The sequence below is a fragment of the Meleagris gallopavo genome, chromosome 1 (assembly GCF_000146605.3).
Source record: "Meleagris gallopavo isolate NT-WF06-2002-E0010 breed Aviagen turkey brand Nicholas breeding stock chromosome 1, Turkey_5.1, whole genome shotgun sequence".
Lineage (NCBI taxonomy): Eukaryota > Metazoa > Chordata > Aves > Galliformes > Phasianidae > Meleagris > Meleagris gallopavo.
Window position 1 is genome coordinate 13,245,316 of NC_015011.2, and position 11,200 is coordinate 13,256,515.

General features: G+C 35.4%; 1 protein-coding gene across 1 annotated transcript in view; it reads right to left on the bottom strand.

The window, feature by feature from the left end:
* Nucleotides 1-1,527: 1,527 nt before the first annotated feature.
* Nucleotides 1,528-11,200, bottom strand: part of LOC100542457 (putative homeodomain transcription factor 2) — a 25,286-nt gene continuing 15,613 nt past the window's right edge. The window contains 8 exon segments of the mRNA XM_010726459.3: nucleotides 1,528-1,656; nucleotides 1,658-1,735; nucleotides 2,721-2,807; nucleotides 4,821-4,952; nucleotides 5,919-6,191; nucleotides 7,257-7,348; nucleotides 7,351-7,384; nucleotides 9,130-9,345. Of these exon segments, the coding sequence (XP_010724761.3) occupies nucleotides 1,543-1,656; nucleotides 1,658-1,735; nucleotides 2,721-2,807; nucleotides 4,821-4,952; nucleotides 5,919-6,191; nucleotides 7,257-7,348; nucleotides 7,351-7,384; nucleotides 9,130-9,345 (1,026 nt within the window). The 3' untranslated portion in view covers nucleotides 1,528-1,542.

Here is an 11,200-nt window from a genome sequence, read left to right on the forward strand (position 1 = left end):
AAAAAAAAAAAAACCAGCATTATGTTCAAGAAGTCCTTCAAATGACAAACTTCTACCAAGCTATAGCAGCAAAGTTGCAGGAAGGAAGCGATGTTACCGGGGTTTGTTGTAAGGTGGTTACTGAAGTAAGGACCTCATCATGTAAGCAAGAATAACTGAATATTATTGTGTCTCCCTGGCAAGTTCACTGTAAGCTTGTACAACTAAGTTAAAATCAAAATGATACTAATACATTGCAAGGCAAATTAAGCTCCCAATCTATTTCATTCCAACGTAAATCATGCTTTTAGAGACAAAGGGATATCAGACCTTAAATATGACATCACATTTTTCAGCAATTCAAGCATTTAAAAAACAGGAATAAACTAAGAATAGAAATTTTTAAAAAAAATAAAAACAGGAGAAGACAAACCCTAGGAGGGTTACAAATCTGTTTTAATGTTTACTATGATTTCGTTAATTTATCAAAAACATCCACGTTCAATTGCATCCTTTGAAAAATAAGGGGACTTTGAACACACACCTACATACCTATTCTGAGGCTTGAAATGAGCAAGAAGACCACCTGATCAGAACACGATTTGTTTTTCTTAGCAAAGAATGCCATAAATGAATTTAATTTACAAGAGCAATTAGAAACACTTTCACAGGCAGCATACAATCTAAAATGCCTTGATCAAAAATGATGAATATTTTAGTTTCCAGTCACAACTCCAATTCATTAAAGTCATAGGTTGAATGTAAAGCACATTGAAGAGCTCGGAACTTGGCTGACAAAAAGAATTCACAATTTCACTTCATCTGTTTGAATCTGAGGGCTAACATTTCTTTGGGTTGTTTTGTTTTGTTTTTATTGTGATTGTTCTGAAACTTCATTCTCTTTTTGATACACATCAAACCACTGTCTGATTTTCAAGCATATCAGTTCAGATACACTTTTATAGATCGTTGTCTGTCAGACAACAGTTTCAGCTTAGACCCACGAAAGGCCAAAATATCAGACATTTATGAACCTGGCATAAGATGAAAGCAAATACATTATGCTATTGAACCTGTACACGTAACCACTCCAAAATGAGTTTTACCTAGAGTTCTGCATATGCTTTCTATTTTCTCAGAAAGAGTCTCATATTGAATTATATTTTCCTTTTTATTTCAGGGAAATGCATTATAATAGGATAAGCTGGATTCAAGTACAAAATTAAGTGATAACACTTGTTAAACTTTTACTTGTTTAAAGTTCAGGGGACTTAGACTGTTGCTTTCAACTTAAGGTTTTGAACTGGCTAAAATGTTTAAGGGCTGACTCTCAGAAAGAATGTAGTTTAAAAACCTATGAAAGCAAAAAAAAAAAAATCTAGAGTTTCTCTGTCACTCATTTGCCTTGCTCTTGGACATTTTTTTCCAGTATCTACAGAAATAGAACTTCAAGTTGTAAGGATCTTAAATAACTTGTTTCACTACACCACATCAACTATTAAATTCCAACCATTTAAAGTCATTTAGAATGCATGCCTAAGAGCTAATTGACAAATGGTTTATTTAGATAGAAAAACGTATATCTGCACAAATTCTCACCTGTTCAGTAAGTAATATTGAGGTATTGCTGTATTTTTTACTGGTTTCAGATCCAAGAGTAACAAATCTCAATAGAAAAAAGTGTTAGTGAAATGCACCAAATTACTAGTTCCCAATTGTAGTGACAATCAAGGAAGATCTCATGCATGTGAAGCAGCTGTAAGCAAAAGGGAAAAATTAAAATTGAGTCCAGATTAATATTTATATTGCAATATAAGAAAAGAATTATGTATTTTCCCAACACCAAAAATAATTTCCCAGTAATAAGGGTTGTTTTCAGGCATTAAATATCTTTAGTCATAATTTAAAATCAAAATTCTTTAAATGATATTAGGACTGAGAAAAGGTTGAAAAGTGAAAAAGTTGAAAGAAAGTAAATTCAAAGCCTCAATCAGAATTTAAATGTTTTTTCATATTTCTACAGTAACAGAAAAATGTATTACATTCTATGACAATTTTACACTCTGTTTTGTGATTTCAAAGACACATGTGGGATAAAAAACAAAATATGCCTTCAAATATACTGAATTACATGGAAAATTTGATTCAAGTAGTGTGATTGCTGAATTACATTCTTATTAACGTATTTATAGTTCACTACTGTGAAAACACATTAGCATTAACTAGGGAAGGAAATGGAAAATACAACCAGAAGTCATTCAGAAACTTACCTGTATGCTGAAACAGAAGGTCGAGCACAGACTTCTTAGTAACAAGAAATCTGATTTAAGCATAGATGTGCTTCCAAAAAGATATTCCACTAGAGGGCAGGCTAATACAGCCAACAAATTCATCAGCATCTTCAAATTGTAATTGTTGTAATATCTTTATGAAGCACATCTTAATGCCCTATGTTAGAAAAAACTCCTGTTTCAATTACAAAATGAACAATGAAAGAAGACAGATAAGAAACAAAACAGTAATAACACCATGCCAGTAATTACTGTTTCTTTGGCTATTACAGAGTGGCATAGTGATAATATTCTAAAGTAAATAAATTAATACAATGAATGTAGCTTAATCTTCTGAAAAGCTCTAATAGTCATTACTGATTTTTCAGTGAGGTCTCTTATCTTAATAGGAACCATCACACAAAAGGCAGTCTATTTTTAAAAAAACTATTTAAGTCATGATTTCCTCACCTGTGCACAACAGATAAACACAACTGAGATAGTCAGGAGGAAGGCAGATGAAACTATTACATCAACTGAGCGCTGAGGACCTCGACGCTGAGAATAAGAGAGATGCATATGTGAGTGAAAATCCACCTAAACCAGCACTGACGTTCAGGGCATCCGGTTATATTTACTCTTTGAACACAGTTTGCTCATAGCTTGCAATTTGGTAATCTGAGTTCCACACGAAATACAGGAATTAAAAGTACAGCTCCTACCAAATACCCCCAAAGGCATTTGAGATAATTGTCTGCATCTGAATTAAGGACAGCTATGATAAAAGAATTCATACACCACTTGTTTAGTCAGCTCATTCGTGATGAGAAGCAGCGAATTCAGTACAGCACCGGGCTTTAATTCCCAGTATCAAACCAGTGCTAACAACACTTTGGACTCAGATTGCAATGGAATATCAAGATATAATTTCACAAAGCTCTTTGTTTTCACTACTTGCATCTTTCTAACATATAAAAAAATCGTAGTTGTACATCACTCTCCCATCAAGGTACAATTCTCTCACATGACAATTCCAAGAGAGCAAGAAGGAAAAGTTGGGAAACAAGTACATTGTGATGAAAGATCCAATGTCACTATATCCAGTTTTTTTTTTATTCTTAATTGCTTACTGGTATAACAAAATCTTTACATCCACTGAACATTTTCTATGTCCTTTCTAATTAAAGAATTAAGTACACTCTGTTGCAATGAAACACGTCCAAGTCACAATACGCATCTATTTCACACCTTCGTTCTCATATTTATGTAATTAGCAGTGTGTTTGGAGAAAAGTGGGAGGTGCATATATGCAAGGTATAATCTTGGAACTTGGAGACAGAGATAGAAGGTTAATTACTGGGAAAAAAAAATCAAGTACAAGTTGGTAGTGCAGGAGTACGTGCTCTTATACACACAGTGTTTTGCCTGTGTGAAACTCAAGATGTGCACATACTCCAACTCATTTACTTACAGATGGACACACAACCAGGTAAGATGCAAGTGTAATTTGGACAAATGCTATGCCAGTATCTGCCAGTGGCACCACTGTGAGAAGGCTAAGTTCCTTAGCTGCTTGTCTCCACTCCTTTACTTATGCAAGTGCACACCTTACGGAGCTGCCCAGTGAGCCACATATATCAGCAGATGGAGGTGAAAATGACTGTCCTTCACTGGTTATTTTTCAGTTTGTTCTGAACAAGCTTCTGACCACTGTGTGACTGGGCTTCTGTTTGCAACAACAGAATTATAGAGAAGTTTCTTGCGCCGTATGAGGAGGTGGAATACATAGGTAACAGTTGTGAGGAAAGAAGGCAAGACAGTCTCCACATCAATGTCAACATACATAGCTTTTAAAGCATGAGAGCTACATTCTACTGCACAAATGCTGTTATCCTTCTTTCCTCCCACACAGCAACACATTACAGACTAGACAGAAAAAAGCCTGCCATGCTGTAGGCACCAAAGTTTCATTACATAATGCACAGAGAAAAATGGAAAAAAAACTTGCAAACTCAAAAAATGAGCTAGGATCATCAAAATGCTCTGGGATGAAAAGAGCATTAGAGGGCTATCACTTGAGACAACTCATTATTTCAGTTGAACAAACAGTAAAGAGATCAAAATGTCTTACAAGTCGTGGGCACAGTTTCTAGCTTCTTGTGGTATGTATGCACTCACAGCATAAATATGCACACAAGCTGCTTTGCTTCATAAATTCCTTGTATGTTAATGACACTAACTGTGGAGCTCTTACAGTGATTTATTGTCTGTGTTTTACCACAAGTGATGATTTACTCACTATACTCACCTGAGACACATCCCTGCTCTAATCACTTAACAGAAGACTTCTACTCTGAACACACTCATATCTCATACCAAGGTGAAAAACATTCTCACCATCTGGCTGCTTGCTGATGCTGCTGGCCAGAAATCGGCAAAATAAAGTGGATTGGGCACACATGCACCAGTAACTGCACACAGAGGACAACTCAGACTCAAATGCCTACTTTTCACCAACAGCACATGGGACTGTTTCTATTTAAGTGGTAGCAAAAATTTACGTTATTTTACCTTTAGATAGGACCTGAGAGAAAGCCACATTTTTATATTCTGTACTTTCTTCAAACGGAAGTGAGGAACCTCTGACTTTCTTGCCCTTCTGGCAGATGTTAGATGACCAAAAAGTTTAGCAAAAAGTAGCCTCTGCAGGGAAGGAAAAAATAATGAAGCTGTTAAGTCATTTTTGAGGGTGCTAAAAAGAAAATGGAGAAAAAGCCTCACTTAATATACAATGTACAATGCATCGAGGTAAGGTAAAACATATTAATTACAACACAGAAATAAAAGATCTAAAAAGGAGAGACACTGAACAGTTTTAAAAGTCAAATTAATTTAATGAAAAAACAGAACTACAATTCCCCTTTTCAAGTTTCAGACAACAGATCTACAATGCTATTAACATTTGGGAGATAATCAAACAAGTCCATCACTTGCATTAAAGACTGCTTAACCCAGAACTTTTTTCCAACAGAAATGGCAACTAAAGCAGTTCAATGCTACTTTACTGTACTGAATCCCTTCTTTTGGCTACAATGTAAGAAAACTACTTATCTTTTTTCTTTTCCAGGCTAGAAAGTAACTACACTAGGGAGCTAGTGAGAGAGTATCGGACAGCAACATTGCCAGTCTCTGGGACAGAGGTGTCAGCAAAGCAGACAGGGCTGAGGTCTGGACCAGACTGTTTCCAATTATTCTCAAAAATATTTTGAATGAAACACGCTGGTGGAACAGTCTAGAAATTCAGAGAGCTCTTTTACCAAATTTCTTTCTCCTTGAGGAAAACTGAAACAAACCAGGTCATGACTAACAACTGGCCAAAGAGTTGAGTCAGAATTATGAAATAAAAAGGTTTTACCTCCAAAATGCTCTTATGCAAGAAAAAAGCTTAGCTACAGAGCTTGAAGGACACTTAAGTCCTTTGTATCTGGGTCATCTCCTAATCTGTAATCCCATTGAAGTATCTGTAACCGTTGATCTACAAAATCTTGAGGCAACTATGAATACAAGGTGAAAATATCCACAAAACCAAATAAAATATAAAATTAAAAAAAAAAAACCCCAAAACAAATTATTTGTTTTGGACTAAACCTCTTAGTTTATTTTATGTACCTGTTTGTAAGTTCTCTCTGCCACACACAGTAGGAAAAAGAAAATCCACACTAGAGACACACGGACCACAAAACTTATAACAACCATTGAGAGAACCAGAATGTCTCCATTTGATCCAAATGCTGTAATGCAAAGTTCAGTGGCAGAATGTGCAGCTAGCTGTTCCAAATCTTTAGCTTGGGAAAGTCGAAATACAAATGGCATTAAACCCAAGATTAAAGATATGATGTTTCCAAAAATCTGATAACCGATTCCTGGTATATAGCTGTTCACCTAAAAGCGAAAGAAAACAAAGCACATTGCAAAGTTTGGAACTTATCTTGTCCTTATTAATGTCACTGTTTTACTATTGCAACACTTTACAATGTGTTACATGATATGAAACCTACAACCAAGCATCTTTGCAGTTTACTACTAATAAAAGGAAAGTGCTCCAGGAGCATTTAATACACAGCAACAATCACAAATAAACACCAGCAACAAAACATTGAAATGCTTCAGTGTATATTCTTGCAGTAAAAATTAATTCAATACTGAATTAGCAAAATTCAATCAATCAGACTTTGTTGTTTACATGCTGCATCTTAGTCTAAAAGTCTAATTGCCTTCTGCTTCTAGGTTATATGATTTTTAAAAGAATCAAAGCATTCACAGTGCAGTAGGATTGGAATTCTGTTGTGCTGCTATGGCTTTATCAAGGTTCACTTCTACTGTGACTGCACCCAAAGCTATATTATTTCTGAGGCAGGTACAGAGATCTGAACTAAGTTTGTGAATGCTGTGCTTTCTGACAAGTTGGAAATGTCCATATCAACTTGTCAGAATTACTGACAATTGTCATAAACTATGCTAAGATTTTATGTAGCCCTACTAAATATATGAATCATCTATGCTGAAAAACAGTATGATATCAATCATAAGGAATGCCAGGAATCAGAAGACATTCCATTCATCCTCTTTACACTTCTGTTTCCTAAAACAGAAAAGCTTTCTTTTCTAATCAGCATCCAAATACTCAGATATATGTACATCTAACCCAACATATTAGTTGTTCATAAGAATGAAGGAGATAAATATTCACAGCATATGCCACTGGAACAATAAAACAGAGGCTGGCTATGTTATTAAGCACCCAGCAATGCAAATGTATTTTATTATCACACCACTCTTATGGTGTGTACAGCTACGAGAGCTGTAAGCATGAGGGCTACTCCAAAAGTAATGTCTCCTATTTTATTTTGTTGGTCCATGACATCAGAGGCAGATATTGGTCATGTGACAGTAGAGACAGTACTTATTTTTGAACCTAGATACAGTATCTGTAAAAAGAATACTCACTCTGTTCATTATCATACCACTGATTTCAAGCACAGACATATCTGCTTTCTTGCAGTCATTCCCCTCCCATACAATTGCACTTATTTTTCTAATCCTGGATTCAAACTATGGATCCAAGGCAAGTGACTCTGGGGAAGACAAGCAATACATTCCATCAGAAATATCAACCTATTGTTATGTCAGTGTTTCTTTGTCAGGAATACACTGACCAAAAAAGCACTTAAACTGACACAACTGTTGTTACATAGCATTTACTTCTCCTGCATTACTGTATGTTAAATACTCAAAGTCATTCACTTCTTTCCCAATAAATAGCTGTGTGTCTCTTGGACTCTAATCAATGTACGTTGCCCCAACGGCCAAGTAATTTCAGCTTAAGTAGTGAATGCACATATTTATTTACTCTAATCAGAAAAGAACTAAGTGAGAACTGAAAGACCCAGAAAATGCTGAGGTAACAAGTGCTGCTGCAGCCACTTCTTGATTTCCCTCAGTCCTGTCTCACTCCTCTCAGTTATAGGGGATCAAAACTGATCTCAGCCTTTCCAGGTTAACCAGCACTGTTTGAATCAAATAGAAAGGGGGCATATTACCAAAAATTATCATATTATTTAATAAAAGGGGGTGAGGGGGTTATAACTTGATTTATCAGTATTTATCCAAAATTTTTCTATACTGCTAAGTACTCAATTGCCTCCTTTCTTTTCCATTAGAGGGAAAAAAAAACACCTATATTGTTAACATAAATTATAGCTGCACAAAGACTTTCTTAAGTATAGATTTCCACTATTTTCCTCTAGAGGGAGTATCTACACCAGAAGCTGAAATGCAAAAATTTCACAATCTACAATGAAACAAATCAACAAAAACATTAAACTTCAAAAAAACATGGAATACAAGCAAGAACTAAAATAAATTTTAAAAGCAGAGAGTGCAGAAATTCAAACTGCTTTGGGGGTGGATTTTGTTGGTTGGTTGGTTCTCTTTTTTTTTGAGGGGAGAAAATCCATCATTTTCAGTTCCAGTTATGAGTGAACAAGCTTATCTTTTGAGACTCTTTTTCTCAGCTATCAGTAACATCATCTCTTGTATTAAATTCCTTAGCACTGATGTAAGCAGTGCCAACATACACTGCACATTTAACAAGAAAAATATTTCACAGCAGGCAACTTAGTGAAAAACCTTGTAATACAAACATAACTGGCACTGACACCTGAATGTTTTTTTTATCAAATGAAGACTAGCACATGATCATCAGCTATTAAGTACGGACAATGGATTCTGTCCAACTAACCCAAGGCAGGCTGCAACTACAGTGTTGCCCAACAAACACTAACGTTTTCAGAAATTACTGCCCAGGTGTTTCTATAGAGTAGTATTAAGAAAAAGAAATGATTAGCTTTAAGGTAAAAATAACATGAAAAAAATATTTTATCTAAAAAGAATACAGATATTATAAATGCATAAAGAAAATAAAGAATACATACATAACATCAGATATTACGTATGTTATCTTGCTGTGTGATTTCATATATATACACACGCATACAGAAACAAAAATATTCCCTCTGATATATATATGATTCTACCACAGGAAACTTAAATCAATCAGTACTTGTCCTGAACTAGAATCCTAACACAAAAATATTCTGCAGGCTATTACAGTACACTGTCATATCCTCTTCATCTGACAAATTAATTACCGAGTAGCAGAAATTCAATTTTCCTTGTTTTAATTCTACCAAATCACTTTGGCTCTGTTACTTCCATTTAATAGAGAGTTCTTTCTCCCAGGCCCCCTGAACACATGACAAAGCTGATAAGACTGAAAATGTACGTGCTGTATAAGTCAAAATCAGGAGATACAACCAACCTGATGAAATGGGTCATCTCTATATTCTTTCTTCACACATGGATTCATTTGAGGACTTTCTACATCTGTCTCACTAGTACAGGAAGAGTGGCACTCTGCACAGTGTAGGAGGTCCTCCCACACATCCTCAGTTTCTGATTCTGGCCTTGCACTCTCAGAATCCTGCCTGGAACTTGAACACCGAGAACTGCAGCTAGTACCTGATTTAGGTGTATCCTGAAATTAAAATATTCATTGGAATTAATGCTGGTTTTGTACTCTATTTCCTTAACAGAAGAGTTATTTAGTTCAAATGTAGCAAGTCCACATGCATCAGTTTTGTACGTTCTACTCATTACATTTCAAATCAGAAAGTATTATATGTTTACTGCACAGTTAGACATCACACATACAAGTAATAATTCATGGTCCCTGATCCATGGGGGATGGGTCATACAGTGAAGACTCAATTCACACACGTTAGGAAGTAACTGTTTTACAGATTTTTAAAATTCATTAATTTAGAGCAATTATCAAGCCTGTCTCCAACTTCTGATTTAATTAGTGATAAATTAAGTCCCTTAAAACACATTACAGCTTCATTATTTTAGTGAAAATATTGAAGAAACAAAAAAGGCTTAAAGGCATATACACTGACCTGCAATTAGTATAGAAGAGTGAGAAAAGCCTAATTCACTAAATACTTTAAACTGATTTGCCACTTCGTCCTTCTATCCCATGTTGTTTGATTTGAACTACTTTACCTAGTTATTAACATATCTGTCCCTCCCCAAATCGTTAGCATAGCTTTTAAAAAAATTCACAAAAGGATAAATCAGATTAAAGCAAGACTAAGGGATTTAGAGGACAAAGACTTCCTCTTTAGCTTCATCCACAGAAACTGGGAACATGGGGAATAAAAAAAATAAGCCTGAAGTACAGTGACACAGCAGATAGGCATTTGCAGATTGTGTCTACTTCAGGTGCAGATTCAGAATTGCACTGCCAGACTCTACTCACCATACAGTGAGGGATTCTTTCAAAAAAGGGGCAAGAAAAAAGAAGGTCTGGAGGAAGAACAGACAGATAATTCTAGCTATCCAAGATCCGAGGCACCCAATAGCAACGTGGATGTCATTTTCCTAGTTCTAAAAGAAATGTTGGTATGCCCCAGATGTACATTTCTAAAATTAATTGCCTATAATAATCTATAAAAACACCAATTTGATTCTCAGTGTCCACTGTTACGCTTCACGTACCTTCCCAAAGACTGTGTGTGAGCTTCTTTGAAGACAGGCATGCAACAGGTGTAGAGAGAAAGAATAACTGAGTATCCATACCCAGTACTAGGTACATGTGTGATTTACACAGTCATGCATAAAAAACTAATTATTTTAAAGAAAGTGTAGTTGAGAAGTAAGCATGCCTCATGATTTTTAAATTTTGCGCACTACTGACATAATAACACAGAAAAAGATTATGCTTGAGAGATTTAAATACCCCAGCGCCTACATATAATGCAGTCTGATGTTTTCTTCAGAACAAAAATGCAGACCTCTAAGCTCCTTTCAATAGTTAGATGAACCAATTTCCTGCAAGACAGGTCTTAAATGCAGTACCGTCCTACTCATGACTATCATCTGCCAATTCCTTCTTAGAGCAAAATTCCTTTCTTTCTCCTATAGTTTATCTCAATATTATGCCCAATTTTCTTCACTGAAATACACAATCAAGAAATACTGCAGCAGGCCTATTAATTTAACATGACTTGTAATGCATTACCAGCTGAAGAAGAGTTATTTGTTCTTCCTGAAAACCTCGCTTCATATACTTTATGCAAGCAATTTTGTAAAGAAATACATAGCAGAAGTTTGCTCCAAGCTCTTTTTAGTGAGATGATAGAATACCAGTACCAAAGATAATATCTGAAATATTTATTCTTTATAGAACATGGTCAGTACAGGGTGCTGAGACTTGAACTGAATGAAGCAAGAAGCTTAAAAAGCTATACCTCAAACAACGACTGACAAGCAAACATCAGCTTCTGTCCTGTTTTCCCTTATCTTGAAAGCACATCCACTGTTTTATATAT